Here is a 16532-nt window from a genome sequence, read left to right as displayed (position 1 = left end):
CACAAGTAGGCTTCAAATTGAGTTACTGTGAAAAGCCCCTAGTCGCCAAATTCCGGCGCCTGTTCGGGGAGGCTGGAACGGGAATTTGAATAATAATGTGACATCTGCCCGCTCCTCTACCTTGCCACGTAGCAGGGAGGCGAGTTTTGCTGAAGGGAGAAAAGTTTTGCTGAAGACACTCTTGAAGGAAAGAACATCTTTGACTGAAATCTTTATTTTTGCCAAGATAACATGCCAGCTATCTGAATTCTTATCCAGCAGATTGAATGAATTAGTTGCAAATCAGAAATGAATGTTCAGCTGCTATAGACCAAGAACATTATTTAATTTTATCGTGCAGATAATAGTTGCTGTTCTTTTTGTGTGGATGGTTTGCTGATGAGAAGTAGCCTTGATGAGGATTAGACTATTTATTTCTTCAACTCTTCCTTCATCTTTTACTCGAACGAATGTGGTCATGAGCTGGTTGAATGTTCCATTTCTTTCAGCAGCCCCAATCCTGCCCTGAAAATCCTCTGTGACCCAACCTGATCGTCTTCAAAGACTTCTTTAATGCCCACCTTGTTAAGTAAGCTTTAGGTTACCCTCCATCCCCTCCATGTTCGCTTTTCATAGAATCAGAGGAATTCATGGTGCAGAAGGAGGCTATTTGGCCCATTGTGTGTCTGCCTCCTTGTCCACGTCTCCTGCTCAGATGTGGTGACCCTGGCGACCTATTGCTCCCCGGACCTGGAATGCCTGACTGTAAAACGGCACCCATACTATCTTCCACGGGAGTTCACTTCTGCCGTCATCACAGTGGTCTACATCCCACCCCAGGCGGAAGTGAAGAAGGCACTTGATGAATTGTAACCGCTATAAAAAACAGTGAACCAGAATACCCGGAGGCCTTGTTCGTCGTGGCCGGGAACTTCAACCAGGCCAACCTCAAAAGTGTACTCCCAAAATTCCGCCAATACATCTCCTGCCCCACTCGGGACCCCAACATCCTTGACCACTGCTACACAAACATCAAAGGCGTGTACCGATCCTTCTCCCGACCGTACTTCCGAAAATTGGACGAGAAGACCGGTGCTCCTTCTCCCAGCCTATAAGGGGGAAGAATCAGGTTAAGACGGTCGTGCAGTGCTGGTCTGATGCAACAGAAGAGCTCCTATGCGACTGCTTGGAGTCAGTGGACTGGTCCATTTTCAAAATCTCAGCGACCTACCTAGACGAGTATGTCACCTTGTCACAGACTTCATCAGTAAGTGTGTCGGCAATTGCGTGCCAAAGAAGGTAGTGCGTGCATTCGCCAAACGTAAGCCATGATTTAACAGAAAGATTCACTCCCTGCTGAAGTCCAGATCTGATGCGTTCAAGACAGGTGACCCTGACCTATACAAGAAATCTAGATACGACCTCTAGAGGTGCCAAGCCATCAGGGACACCAAGAGACAATACCAGACTAAGCTAGAGTCACAGACTAACGTCAGGCACTCGTCGGTTGTGGCAAGGCTTAAACAGTATAACGTCTATAAAACAAAGCCAAGTTAAATCTCTGGCATCAGAGCACTCCTCCCCGATTAATTCAATGTATTCTATGCTCGCTTTGAGCAGGAACCTAACAAACCATTGTCAACTGCCCCAGCAGCCTCTGAAACACCCATAGTACCATCACAGCTTCAGAGGTCAAATGGGACTTCTTAAAAGTGAACCCATGGAAAGAACAGGTCCTGACGGAGTCGCAGGTCGTGCACTCAAGAGTCTGCATGGACCAACTGGCGGATGTGTTTGCAGACATCTTCAAACTCTCCCTACTCCGTTCCGAGGTTCCCACCTGCTTCAAGAAGACCACTGTCAATTTAAAACAAAATTAAAGTGCCAAATTCTTTTTTTTTCAATTAAGGGCCAATTTACCGTGGCCAATCCACCTAGCCTGCACATCTTTGGGTTCTGGGGGCACGCAAACAGGGGAAGAATGTGCAAACTCCACATGGACAGTGACCTGGGGCCGGGATCAAACCCAGGTCCTCAGCGTCGGAAGACAGCAGTGTCAAACCAGTGCTCCACCATGCTGCCCCAGACGACCATTGTCATACCGGTGCCAAAAAAGAACGAGGCAACGTCCCTCAATGAGTACTGTCCAGTGGCCTTGACATCTATCTGTATGAAGTGCTTCGAGAGGTTGATCATGAGACACACCAACTCCATACTCCCAGAATGCCTTGATTCACTGCAATTCGCATACTGCCACAAGCGGTCCACGGCAGTCGCCATCTCCCTGGCCTTCACTCATCCTGGAGCATCTCAACAATAAAGACTCCGACGTTGCACTACTATCCATTGACTACAACTCCGCTTCCAACACCAATCCCAACCAAGCTCATATCCAAACTCCAAAACCTAGGACTTGGCTCCTGCCTCTGCAACTGGATCCTCAACTTTCTGACCCATAGACCACAATCAGTCAGGATAAACAAAGCCACCTCGTCCACGATAGTCCTCAATACTGGGGCCCACAAAGATGTGTACTTAACTCCCTATTCACACATGACTGTGGTCAAATTTGGCTCCACTCCATGGACAAGTTTGCTGATGACAGGACCGTAGTGGGTCGGATCTCGAACAACGATGAGGCAGAGCACAGGAGTGAGATAGAGAACCTAGTGGAGTGGTGTAACGACAACAATCTCTCCCTCAACGTCAGCAAAACGAAGGAGCTGGTCATTGACTTCAGGAAGCGAAGTATCGTACACACCCCTGTCTGCATCAGTGGTGCCGAGGTGGAGCTGGTTGACAGTCAGATCAAAGAATCTTTTCTGTGATACACGGGACTCCCAATAATGGTGGTTGGGGTTTGAAACAAGAATCCACCTGGCCTTGAGATTGAGAAACACAAATCCACCTGACTGATAATAGGTGGGAATGAATGTAAGCAATCTGGAAAGACACAAAATTGGATGTAAAAGATCCCCTGTTATAATTTCAAAAAAGAGCCATGGTGCCCTGGCCAATATCAATATGGGAAAACCGGCCATGTCTGTGGGAGTTTACAGTGCACAAATTGGCATGCTTGCACGTATGATGATGCCTGCGTCATCACATCATATCCAAAAGCACTTGATTGGATATGAAGTGCTTTGGGATGTCCTGTGGTCATGAAAGCCGCTATTCAATGCAAGCCTTTTATTTTCAATCAAATGCTTCCAGTGTATAAATACTGATCGCTCTAAAAGGCGGAGGAAAGTGTGCCACAAATGTTTCCTGATCGTACAAATCACGCATTTAAGGAAGGGGTGCCCTTGCAATGCTGAATGCGACACGCCTGAGTAAATACATCATCTGGCTGCTGTAACGTTTAATATATGTACAGGGTAGAAACGGCCAACATTTTAAGCAGGGTTAATGTATCCATTAAGATAATTCAGGGTGGAGCTGACAGAAAACGAACTTTAATACCTATTTTCTAAGTGCTGCGACAGACCGGGGTTGCAGTGCATGTACTTAGTAGGAGCTAGGAAACCAATGTTTGCATTTATTCTGGACACCAAAGGAAAAGGACTGAAAGGGGTCCAATATTTTATAGGATTACAAATATTTTTGTAATAACTATACCCACAGTGATCAGCATACAATAAGCTTCCAATGCTAATTGCTTTAAATATTATAATAAGGCATTCAATCATTTTTATGCACCATTTCAACCTGTATGCCAAGTACCTGGCCAGCAAAGCATTTAACACCCTGGTGTGCAAGCTACTTCTTCAAGTTCGCAAACTTCAGAAAGCATCGTGTAGGTGTGATTTGTGACGTCTGTTTTACAGCAGCTCAGTCGCAGCTGTAAGACTCCCAAACCCTTTGTAGCCTTACCGGACGTAAGCCTTCATGGCCAGAAATGCCCTTCTGCAGAAGGGAACCGTGCCTCTGGTGGGGACGTGATCATTGTGAACCCCTGGTGGCTGAGAGGCAAACGTGCGATGTTGTGACGACACCCTCCGGTTTTTAAATGCAGGATCCCGAGGATGTGCAATGTAATACAAGCAGCAATTAGAGCAGTGGGCATATTTTTCTTTTAAATTCAATATTGTTGCTTTGGAAATTGCATTGCATTTACATGTTAATGAGGCACGAGAACAATGAGCCATAGAATCCGAAAACGATCGCCATGAGAGAAGAAATTTGGCTGTGTGCTGATCCCCAGCCTGCCCGACCACTGCCTAAGACCAGCGTCCCGTCTGCGTTAGCTCTCCTCATTAATCAACTTTGTTGTTCCACTGAGAAATCAATATCAATCTTGTGTTGAGCAAATAGATTGTAAAAAAATCCCTAGTCTGGTATCTTGGAATCTTGATTGATAGCATTTTAAGAGTGTGTGTCTCCCCCCCCCCCCCCCCCCCCCCCCAACATGTCTCCGCATCACCATTCCTCCTTTGAATGTCACTCATTCAACGCCAGCATTTAATGTTGCACCCAAGTGATTTCCAGTGTTGTTACTGCCCAATGAACACCCTTCTCTTTGTTTCCGATTTGCGGTCTGCATCCAAATAGCATTGGGCCCATTGGAGACCAATAGAATTTGCAGCATAGAAGAAGGCCATTTGGCCCTTCGCGCTGAAAGTGCTGTCCCATTTGGTCCTATCCCCAGCTTTATCCCCATAACCATTTTTTGGGGGGCCTTTTTTTGTTGTTGCAAATACATCGCCGTTCCTTTGGTGTCGATGGGTCAGATTCTTGTAACTCGGTCCCTAACAGCACTGTTGGTGTATCTACACCTCAGGGACTGCAGCGGTTTAAGAAAGCAGCTAACCACGGCCTTCTGGAGGGCAATTAAGGGTGGGCAATAAATGCTGGCCTAGCCATCCAAGCCACATTCCATTAAAACAAACAACTTTGCAGAATAGGCCTTTTCAAATACATATCCAATTGCTGGCACGGTGGTTAGCACTGCTACCTCATAGCACCAGGGACCGGGTTCGATTCTGACCTTGGATGACTGTCTTTGTGGAGTTTGTGCGTTCTCCCCGTGTCCGCGTGGGTTTCCTCCGGGTCCTCCAGTGTCCTCCCACAGTCCAAAGATCTGCAGGTTAGATGGACTGGCCATGCTAAATTGCCCCTTCGAGTCCAACAGTTAGGTGGGGTTACAGGGATAGGGCCTTGGTAATGTGCTCTTTTGGGGGGTCAGTGCAGAATCGATGGACAGAATGGCCTCTCTCTGCACTGTTTGGATTCTACGATTCTATTCTGTTCCAGTTCTTAACCCCCTATGGGAAGGGCGGGCACTGTCCTAACTTCACTGTCACTGAGTCAGAATCCTGGTGCTCCCTCCCGAACAGCACTGAAATTGTACCGACACCACTGAAACTGCAGCGGTTCAAGAAAGCAGCTCACTACATTCGCACAGGCGACGAGGGATGACCAATAAATGCTGGGTTAGTCAGTGACGCCTACATCCTGTATATGAATGTAAACATTTTCACCAGTGTCACTCAGTAGAAGGAGGTCCCCATTTTACAATTGTTGACTGCGCTAAGCATGGGGGAGGAGTTGTATGGGTGGAACATGCCTCCCAAATGTCAATAATGTACCAAATGTGGCAGGAGTATCTGACACCAGCTATTGATGATATATTGCCTAATTTAAACAGCAATATGTAGTACCAAACATGTTAAAGCCTTTGTTTGAAATCCGTCAAGGCATTTGCTCTTCTGGATCTGTACGTGGAAATAAAAAGGCTTTTAAATAGTAAATGGCTTTCATTTGCAGTACAGTGAAGAGAATATGGGATATGAGAGCAGTAATGGAAGGAGAGATGCGCAGTCATTTAATTCAATCTCACATGTCATCTGCGTTCTGTGCGCCTCAATCGGGTTACACTGTGATATCCGCTGAGCCCATTCTGAATTTTCTTTTCACTTGACTTACCGATTCTCCGCAGCCTAGAATGCATAGAATCCGTACGGTGCAGAAGGAGGCCATTCGGCCCATCGAGTCGGCACCAACCCTCTGAACGAGCACCCTACCTAAGTCCACTCTACTGTTCTATCCAAATAACCCCACCCTTTGGGCAATTTAGCAAGGCCAATCCACCGATCCTGTACATCTTTTTTGGGTTACAAAAGAACAAAGAACAAAGAAATGTACAGCACAGGAACAGGCCCTTCGGCCCTCCAAGCCCGTGCCGACCATACTGCCCGACTAAACTACAATCTTCTACACTTCCTGGGTCCGTATCCTTCTATTCCCATCCTATTCATATATTTGTCAAGATGCCCCTTAAATGTCCCTATCGTCCCTGCTTCCACTACCTCCTCCGGGAGCGAGTTCCAGGCACCCACTACCCTCTGCGTAAAAAACTTGCCTCGTACATCTACTCTAAACCTTGCCCCTCTCACCTTAAACCTATGCCCCCTAGTAATTGACCCCTCTACCCTGGGGAAAAGCCTCTGACTATCCACTCTGTCTATGCCCCTCATAATTTTGTATACCTCTATCAGGTCGCCCCTCAACCTCCTTCGTTCCAGTGAGAACAAACCGAGTTTATTCAATCGCTCCTCATAGCTTATGCCCTCCATACCAGGCAACATTCTGGTAAATCTCTTCTGCACCCTCTCTAAAGCCTCCACATCCTTCTGGTAGTGTGGCGACCAGAATTGAACACTATACTCCAAGTGTGGCGTAACTAAGGTTCTATACAGCTGCAACATGACTTGCCAATTCTTATACTCAATGCCCCGGCCAATGAAGGCAAGCATGCCGTATGCCTTCTTGACTACCTTCTCCACCTGTGTTGCCCCTTTCAATGACCTGTGGACCTGTACTCCTAGATCTCTCTGACTTTCAATACTCTTGAGGGTTCTACCATTCACTGTATATTCCCTACCTGCATTAGCCCTTCCAAAATGCATTACCTCACATTTGTCCGGATTAAACTCCATCTGCCATCTCTCCGCCCAAGTCTCCAGACAATCTAAATCCTGCTGTATCCTCAGACAGTCCTCATCGCTATCCGCAATTCCACCAACCTTTGTGTCGTCTGCAAACTTACTAATCAGACCAGTTACATTTTCCTCCAAATCATTTATATATACTACAAACAGCAAAGGTCCCAACACTGATCCCTGTGGAACACCACTGGTCACAGCCCTCCAATTAGAAAAGCATCCCTCCATTGCTACCCTCTGCCTTCTATGGCCTAGCCAGTTCTGTATCCACCTTGCCAGTTCACCCCTGATCCCGTGTGACTTCACCTTTTGTACTAGTCTACCATGAGGGACCTTGTCAAAGGCCTTACTGAAGTCCATATAGACAACATCTACTGCCCTACCTGCATCAATCATCTTAGTGACCTCCTCGAAAAACTCTATCAAGTTAGTGAGACACGACCTCCCCTTCACAAAACCGTGCTGCCTCTCACTAATACGTCCATTTGCTTCCAAATGGGAGTAGATCCTGTCTCGAAGAATTCTCTCCAGTAATTTCCCTACCACTGAAGTAAGGCTCACCGGCCTGTAGATCCCGGGATTATCCTTGCTACCCTTCTTAAACAGAGGAACAACATTGGCTATTCTCCAGTCCTCCGGGACATCCCCTGAAGACAGCGAGGTTGTGGGGGTGAGACCCACGCAGGCACGGGGAGAATGTGCAAACTCCAAACAGGCAGTGACCCAGAGCCGGGATCGAACCTGCGTCCTCAGCACCGTGAGGCAGCAGTGCGAACCACTGCACCACCATGCTGCCCCAATCCACTTAACCTGCACATCTTTGGACTGTGGGAGGAAACCAGAGCACCCAGAGGGACCCGTGCATGCAATAAATATTTTGATTTTTTTTATTTGGTTGTGTCCCGGTGCATCAGTTTTAAGTCTTCTTGAGATGGGGAAGACAATAGAATACCAGCCTTAAATTGAAAGGTAGGGTGTGGTTGGGTACCAAGTGCAGCCTTTGCACTGGAACAGGTCTCGTCACTGATCTGGCATCATCTCTGTGCAGTAATTTGTGGTTAACCACAGACTTATGGCCTCGTCAGATTTGAATGCGAACTGACTATAATCTAAAGGTCTTGCAGTTTCAGTGTGCGTGCCTTTAGTGCACTATATTGTACAGTAAGGTCCCACTGCTCGCGCCTTCCATGTTTGCATTTTCATTTACCCACGCTTTGTAATTTGCACACCGCATCGCCCATCCGTGAGCGATATTAACTTATCATGCTGAGGCTCTTTCTCCATCACGTATTGACACTTCCCACCTTGACCAGAGGGGCTGCAGACATGTCAGGGCAGGGAGGGACTCCCTTAAGCCTGCCAGTCTAAGCATCACCATCCAGACCATTAACTGGCCAGGCCCTTTAAAAATCTGGGTGGGCATACCTGAGACATGGTGTGTGAGGATGGGACCCGGAACTGAATTATCATAGTTTATCCAAAGATGCATCTGTGGCATCAGAACCAAGAGCTGCATAAACAACATTAAAAACCAAATGTCTTTATGACAACACTTAAAGCTGAAAAATAACCTTCCAATCGGACATACTCCAAATGGCTGCATTCGCCTCCTGAAAAGGCAGATGGTTTTTTTTCTTACCGGTGCTGACAACACTTCCAGCCGCACATTAAATAATAGAAAACATTTGTCATTTGAAAAAAGGGAAGGAGCTACAGTGTTGTAGGAGATGCCAAATATGGCAATTCTTCATGTCGGCGTGGGTTTCCTCCGGGTGCTCTGTATTCCTCCCACAGTCCAAAGATGTGCAGGTTGGGTGGGTTTGCGGGTATAGGGCGGGGAAGTGGGTCTAGGTGGGGTGCTCTTTCAGAGAGTCGGTGCTGAATCAATGGGCCGAATGGCCCTCTTCTGCACTGTAGGGATTCTGTGGACTGGAACCAGTGTGAAATATTGGTACCGCTGCATTAATTACAATTGCGCAGTATGCGCCATAATTCATGGGCCTGGCAGGGGGAGCGTCTCACCTTGGCGCATGTTTGAATTACATCCCTTTGTTAAGTGAGATCATTATGTTCTCGATTGGGATTGCTGGATTGAAGCATTGCTCTCTGGTGAGAGCAGAGGACAACTTGACTGAGGCAACCGCATCCCTTAAAAACGTGCTTCCCGCAGAACAAGCGTGCATTGAGGGGCATTGAAAACTGCCTGTGCCCCAGACTGTGATAATGCTCAAGGCTGGAGGCAAACGCCAGGTAACTTAATTAGATTGGACGGTGCAAGAAGGAAGTGTTTTCATTTGTTCACTTGCGGGGTATTGTCATGCGGAATGATGTTTTATTGTGACCTATCCAAACACCGGATTTTTTTTTCTCTTGTTTTCTCGGCAAATGTGCTGATGAATTTTCCTTCCAAATTTAATTGGCTTCTCTTTTCCCCCCCTTTTCGATTTCTAAAGAGAACAGCACCGGCAAGCGCACGAGGAAAATCCGGCACAAAACGCAGAATTACCTAAATCAGTACGCCACGGATGGACTCCGGACACTGTGTATAGCTAAGAGGGTGTGTATTAGCTTATAAGCTCTTCAGCACTAGTTTGAAAATTATGATTTATCCTGTGACTGGTTAATAATTGCCGTGCTTATAGCAGCTACAGCTTTCATTTGTGTTTGTGATGCGGCTTCAGCAACTTGTGTCTTTATACTTGCATCTTTCTTCCTTTAACCCATATTTATAACCGTCCACTGCTTTCAGGAAATCTAATTTACTGGAGCAATTTTGGGTTCCATTAAATAAAGCCATCAAGTGTAAAGTGTGAAATGAGAATGACCTTCTCCCCATCACAAACCTCGTATGGTCTCCCCTATCATTTAGTCTACTCATCTCCTTTATGGCTGACAAAGGCCTTGCTTAACAACTGCCTTATATCTAGGTATGCTCGGGTAAAATTCGAGGATGTCCATCTCCTCCATTCAAGCTGGTCTGCTGCCCTCCCAAGAATCATAGAATCCCTACAGTTCCGGAGGAGGTCATTTGGCCCATCGAATCCCTGCTCCAATAGAGCATCCTACCTAGGCCCAATCCTCCGCCCTATCGCTGTAACCCCCACCTAACCTTTGGGCACTAGGGGGCAATTTAGCATGGCCAATCCACCTAACCTGCACATATTTGGATTGTGGGAGGAAACCCACGCAGACACAGGGAGAACATGCAAACTCCACACAGACGGTCACCCGAGGTCGGAATCGAACCCAGGTCCCTAGAGCAGTCAGGCAGCAGTGCCAACCACTGTGCCACCGTGCTGCTTACTGTTCCGCTGGCCCATAGCAAAGGAATTTTTGGGTCTGACGCAGGGTCTTATACTGCAGGGTTTTCCCATACCGAAATACTGCTGTCAGCAGTGGCCCTGCAATATGAATAATTTGATGCTGTCGTTTTGAAGGCGGCAGAACCCTCCTGGAAAAGGCTTTCCATTGATTGCCCTAGCTGTACAGGGCTTTGGTGAGACCACGCCTGGAGTATTGTGCGCAGTATTAGTCTCCTTAGCTAAGAAAGGATATATTTGCCATCGAAAGAGTGCAGCGAAGGTTCACCAGCCTGTTTCCTGGGATGGCAGGATTGAAGAATGAGAGGGGATCTAACCTCTGATGAGGTTGGATAAACTGGATGCGGGGAAGTTGTTTCCTCTGGCTGGGGGAGTCTGCCACAAGAGGTCACAGTCTCAGGGTACGGGGTAGGCCGTTGAGGAATATTCAGGAGAATTTCTTCACTGGTGAACCTGTGGCGTTCTCCACCACAGAAAGCTGTGGAGGCCAAATCACTGAACATATTTCAGAAGAAAATAGATTTCTAGACTCTTAATGGTGTTGAGGGGTATGGGGAGTGTGCGGGAGTATTGTGTTGAGATGGAGGACCAGCCATGGCGAAGGCTGAATGGCGGAGCAGGCTCGAAGGACTGAACGAGGTTAGGTGAGATTATGGAGATAAAGTGGTGGCTTGGGCCTAGTTAGGGTGCTCATTCAGAGGGTCGGTGCAGACTCGATAGGCCGAATGGCCTCCTCATCCATAGGGATTCTATGATTTGGGTGCCGGGGGTAAATTTGTCACCAGGTGGCAAGAAAGAACATTTCTCGTGAAGCGACTTCCAAAATATTTTTGTTGTTTTTGTGTTTAGTTTTGCTCCACAGCAAACTAAAGAAGGAACTGTTGAGATTAAAATTCAAAACTGCCCGAGGGGACAGCCATAATCCGAGGGGAAAGAAAAGCACGATTGTGAGATAAACAATTAAGAAAGGGGATAGAGATGAGGAGCCAGAAAAACAGTTTAAATTAGTGGTTTTTTTTAAGTTAATCAGGAATATTCACTCACTTCTTTTTGCCTTTCAATCGGTACCTTTACTTTCCCCTATCCCCGTAACCTGCTCTAAAAATGTCAATTGTTAAAATCACCACAGAAGAAAGGATTTTAAAAAAAAAAAAAGATATTTTGTTTGGAAACCTGGCCCAAGAGTGGCTCGGTTCCAGAGCATTTCTGTAATGGAAAATTCCTTTGCATGTAGCTTTATTCTGCTGTCCAGAATCAATCAAGAGAGAACGAATGGGTTGCTTTGCTTCCCAAGGTACTGATTCATAAGGGAAAGTCCCTAAAAAGCCGAACCTGGAAGTTCCAAACAAGCAGGATGTTCACTGCACAGACTGCAGCCAGCCCATCGCCACCTTCTTGAGGGCAACTAAGGACAGACACTAAAAGGCTGGCCTTGCTAATCTTGTGCACATACCCTGACAATTCATCTTTTAATATTGCATAAATAAACTGATGTACTGACGGCATGCAAATCACCCAGAAACGGCAAGATATCTGTGGTCCTCTAATTCTGGGCCTCTGGAGCATCCCCGATTTTTAATTGCCCACCTTTTGCTGGCCATTCGTTCAGCTCTAGGCTCTAGAATTCCCTCCCTCGGCCTCTCTGTTGAAGTGCGGCCGCTGTTTTTATTGTGTTAAACACTGCTGGTCCGCAGCATTGTCCCATATGCGGCATTGAGATAATGACTGGTTAACCTGTCTTAACGATACCGGCCGGTGTTTAAATTCTCACCACCACAGCGGGAGACTCCCCAGTTGTTCTTCGAATGCAAAGTGCAAGAGAAGGAGAATTTTTAAACACGCTATTTCTGTACCGCCTTTCACAACGGCGGCGGCCCAAAGCACTCTACAACCAAGTCATAGAATCCCTACAGCGTAGAAGGGGGCCCATTGAGTCTGCACCGACCCTCTGAATGGGTATCCTAACTAGCCAAGCCCCCACCTTATCCCCTTAGGCTCACCTAACCTTTTGGACACTTCAGGGGCAATTTAGCATGGCCAGTCCACCTAACCTGCACATCGTTGGGAGGAAACCGGAGCACCCGGAGGAAACCCACGCAGACACGGGGAGAAACTGCGCAAACTCCACACACAGTCACTCGAGGCTGGAATTGAACCCGGGACCCTGGAGCTGTGAGGCAACGGTGCTAACCACTGTGCCACCATGCTGCCCTATGTTCTAAACTCTGGCTAAGAAATGGTAGGAATCTAGTCTGGCGTCAACATTATTCTAACAATTTCAAACTTCACACCTACAGGATAAACAGTGCCCGTAGATGTTTTTAACAGTGTGTTTTATATTAGATTCCTGTCGCGTTGCTATATGTTGGCCAGTTGCACTATTTTGAAGCCTGAACTATAATCCGCTTTTTTATGTGTATTGCTTGTTTTAAAAAGAGCTTAAATAATTTGTGAGACATCATTGTGGTTTTTTAAAAAACCTGGCCTCGTTATTTCAGGTCTTGCGTAAGGAAGAATACGCACGGTGGCTGGAAGATCACTTGGAGGCAGAGTCTTCGGTCGAAAACAGAGATGAATTGCTGTTCCAGTCAGCCGTGCGACTGGAGACTGACCTTCAGCTGTTAGGTATGGACTAACCCTCGGGTGGTATCAAAGGCCTTAGATAAGCACATCTGTGCTGTGATGCATTGGATCCTAAAAACAAGCAGTTGGCAAAAACTACCACATGTTTATCTTTGAAATGTTGCATCTCTGGAGAAACTATAAATGGGGCTTTTCCACCAAATTGACTATCATTAATAGCGCTTCAGAGAAAAGGGTAACCTCTAGATAATAAACTACATCAATTAGGTAAAAGCAGATGTTTGCACAGCACATAGAAAGAAATTCATTCTTACTGGTGCATTAAGACCATTGTGCGCCCAGCAGTGTTGACACTGCACTGTCACTGCTTGAGCAGTAGAGACAAGGTGATTGTACTGAAGTGCAGCTCAGACACTGCGCTTTCCCATGTCAGAGACAACCCCACAGATTTGTAGTTAGCACATTTTTATAGAATTCAGTACGTTTGTGTCACTGGATTTTCATTTAACAAGTGTGCAGACTCTGGCATTTTGGCCCAGTTTTCATAAACTTTCAAATTTTACGAGCAGATTGTAACTTCATGTTACCCGGGAATTATGACACTATACTGGCCGCTTGCATCAAGCTGACAGCTAAACATAAAATAACATTAAAAGGTTGACAGTAGATCAAAGTGAGTTGCTGAACTTTGTACCCCAAGGAAATCACAAGCGGCACGGTAGCATAGTGGTTAGCACTGTTGCTTCACAGCGCCAGGGAAACAGGTTCAATTCCCTCTTGAGTCACTGTCTGTGTGGAGTCTGCACGTTCTCTCCATGACTGCGTGGGTTTCCTCCGGGTGCTCCGGTTTCCTCCCACAAGTCCCGAAAGACGTGCCGGTAGGTGAATTGGACATTCTGAATTCTCCCTCTGTGTACCCGAACAGGCGCCTGAGTGTGGCGACTTGGGGGCTTTTCACAGTCACTTCATTGCAGTGTTGTTGCAAGCCTGCTTGTGACAATAATAATTATTATTAGCTGGAAAATGCAGATTTTTTTTGGTTGGTTTTGCAAAACATTCACAACGGATTTCATATCTCTGTTACACTTTGTGTCACTTTTACCAATAGCAAGTGTCTTGGCAAATATGAGTGTGGTACAGGTTAATGTGTAATGATGACAAACAGGTGGAGTGATAGTCCGGGGTGTAGTACATCATCACTGCACAATATGTAGAAATATTTGTGACTTGGTTCACACAATGTAGCCAGGAATCTCTTAAATTGCACAACCAGCTGACTTTTCCTGAAAACCCAATTAATTTAAAAAGGACTTTCCTACAACTTGGAACTTGTGGGTGCTCTGTTGTAAACTAAGTCAAGCATGAGCTGTTTATGGTTACTTGAATTAGGAAATTAACGTATTTCAATATTGCATATAAAATATATTTAAGCTTAATCTGCAGTTGCCCGACAAGGGAACGACGAGGGTTTATACAGATACCATAAGCTATTAGTGTTTTTAGTAAAATGTTCCTTCCCTTTAACACCACAGACCTTTTTTTAAAAAAGTATCATCACATCAGACGGTTATATGATAAATCGCAACTGCTATGATGTTGGTAGGTGGTTGTGATATGGAGAATTTAGCATCCGTAATGTAATTTAGGAATTCCAGTGGGAAAATTCAACCTTTTTTTTAAAACAAGCTGAAGATGGATGAGAGTGTGGTCAAGGTTAGAACTGCACTCTTGCGTTTGGGTGACTATGAATGTGAAAGCTTTGTCCTTGGAATTCATAATTTTGTCTGACCCCTCTGCATCAGACCTGTAAGTAGTAATCTGGGGCATCATTCTCCGACCCCCCAGAGGGTCGGAGAATGGCTGTTGGCCGCCGTGAATCCCGGCCCCGCCGAAGTCTCCGGTACCGGAGATTGGGCGGGGTCGGGAATCATGCCGCGCCGGTTGGCGGGACCCCCCGCTGGATTCTCCGGCCCGGATGGGCCGAAGTCCCGCCCAGAAATTGCCTGTCCCGCCGGCGTAAATCAAACCTGGTATTTACCGGCGGGACCAGGCGGCGTGGGCGGGCTCCGGGGTCCTGGGGGGGGGGGGCACGGGGCGATCTGACCCCGGGGGGGTGCCCCCACGGTGGCCTGGCCCGCGAACGGGGCCCACCGATCCACGGGCGGGCCTGTGCCGTGGGGGCACTCTTTCCCTTCCGCCTCCGCCACGGCCTCCACCATGGCGGAGGCGGAAGGGACTCTCCCCACTGCGCATGCGCGGGAATGCCGTCAGCGGCTGCTGACGCTCCCGCGCATGCGCCGCATTTCCGCGCCAGCTGGCGGGGCAACAAACGCCATTTCCGCCAGCTGGCGGGGCGGAAATCCCTCCGGCGTCGGCCTAGCCCCTCAATGTTGGGGCTAGGCCGCCAAAGATGCGGAGCATTCCGCACCTTTGGGCCGGCGCGATGCCTGTCTGATTGGCGCCAGCCGGCGGACATCGCGCCGTTGGGGGAGAATTTCGCCCCTGACCTTTTGAGTAGCACTGTTAAATGCCAACTCGGGCAAAAACAACTGCTCTCTTGGTGCTTCAGATGTGGTGCGTAACTTTCAAAACTGAGTTTGTGTCAAGTCTGAGTGTGCACAGTGTACCTCAGTACAGCTTGCCCAGTGTTTTTGCATAGATCGGAGTCTGCGTTTTACCTTCCACATTCTGAGGGCTCGCAGTGACACAAGTGACACCTAATTTCTTCAGGTTTCGGCCATCTGTAGATTCTAGAACAGTCCACACGGATTGTAAGTTAGGAACAATAATCCTGCCTTTCGGGAAGGGGGGAGTGGGGGACCGGGTGGAGGTGTAGGCCAGTTAGCCTGATAATAATAATCTTTATTAGTGTCACAAGTAGGCTTACATTAACACTGCAATGAAGAAAATCCCCTAGTCGCCACACTCACTCGCCTGTTTGGGTACAATGAGGGAGAATTCTGAATGCCCAATTCATCTAACAAGCGCGTCTTTCGGGACCTTGGGAGGAAACTGGAGCACCCGGGGGAAACCCACGCAGACACTGGGAGAACGTGCAGACCACAAACAGAGTGTGACGCAAGCCGGGAATCGAACCCGAGTCCCTGGCGCTGTGAAGCAACAGTACTAACCACTGTGCTACAGTAATAGGGCAAATGCATAGTTGTCCACAGCGTAACTACAACAAAGATTCATTAATTCGGGGGTTCAGGGCACTGTCATTTGGGGGGACATGGAGCAGGCGAGGCAGATATGCCTGAAGTTTAAAAGAATGAGAGGTGATCTCATTGAAAGATACAAAATTCTTGAGGGACTTGATAGAGTAGCTGCATGGTCACAATCTCAGAAAAATTTAGGACTCCAATTAGGAGACCTTTTCTCACTCGGGGTCGTAGGACTTTGGAATTCTCTACCTCAGAGGCTTGTGAGCGCATTCAAGACAAGATGGATAGATTTTTGGATACTAAAGGAATTGAAGGATGCGGGAATAGTGCAGGAAGGTAGAAGATCAACCATGTTGGTATCGAGTGGCAGAGCAGATGTGAAAGGCCAAACGGCCTATTCATAGGTCTGTAGAATATGTACATTTGCGCCATGTTCCTGACAATACGGAGGAGAAAACCGCCTTTTGATTCCAGTGGCTTCAACACTGCTTTTCCTTCCCGCTGCCACACTCGTTTTGGGGCGGGGGGGGGGGGACTTTAAC

At 47.3% G+C, this 16532-nt stretch overlaps 1 protein-coding gene across 2 annotated transcripts in view; it reads left to right on the top strand.

The window, feature by feature from the left end:
* Window positions 1-16532, top strand: part of atp10a (ATPase phospholipid transporting 10A) — a 355898-nt gene that overhangs the window by 305048 nt on the left and 34318 nt on the right. For both annotated transcript variants that reach the window (XM_072477214.1, XM_072477215.1), the window contains 2 exons: window positions 9377-9480; window positions 12742-12868. In XM_072477214.1, the coding sequence (XP_072333315.1) occupies window positions 9377-9480; window positions 12742-12868 (231 nt within the window). The remainder of the gene's footprint in view (window positions 1-9376; window positions 9481-12741; window positions 12869-16532) is intronic.

The sequence above is a fragment of the Scyliorhinus torazame genome, chromosome 15 (assembly GCF_047496885.1).
Source record: "Scyliorhinus torazame isolate Kashiwa2021f chromosome 15, sScyTor2.1, whole genome shotgun sequence".
Classification (NCBI taxonomy): domain Eukaryota; kingdom Metazoa; phylum Chordata; class Chondrichthyes; order Carcharhiniformes; family Scyliorhinidae; genus Scyliorhinus; species Scyliorhinus torazame.
The sequence above is the reverse complement of the archived record's forward strand: the minus strand, read 5'-3'. Positions and strand labels throughout refer to the sequence as shown.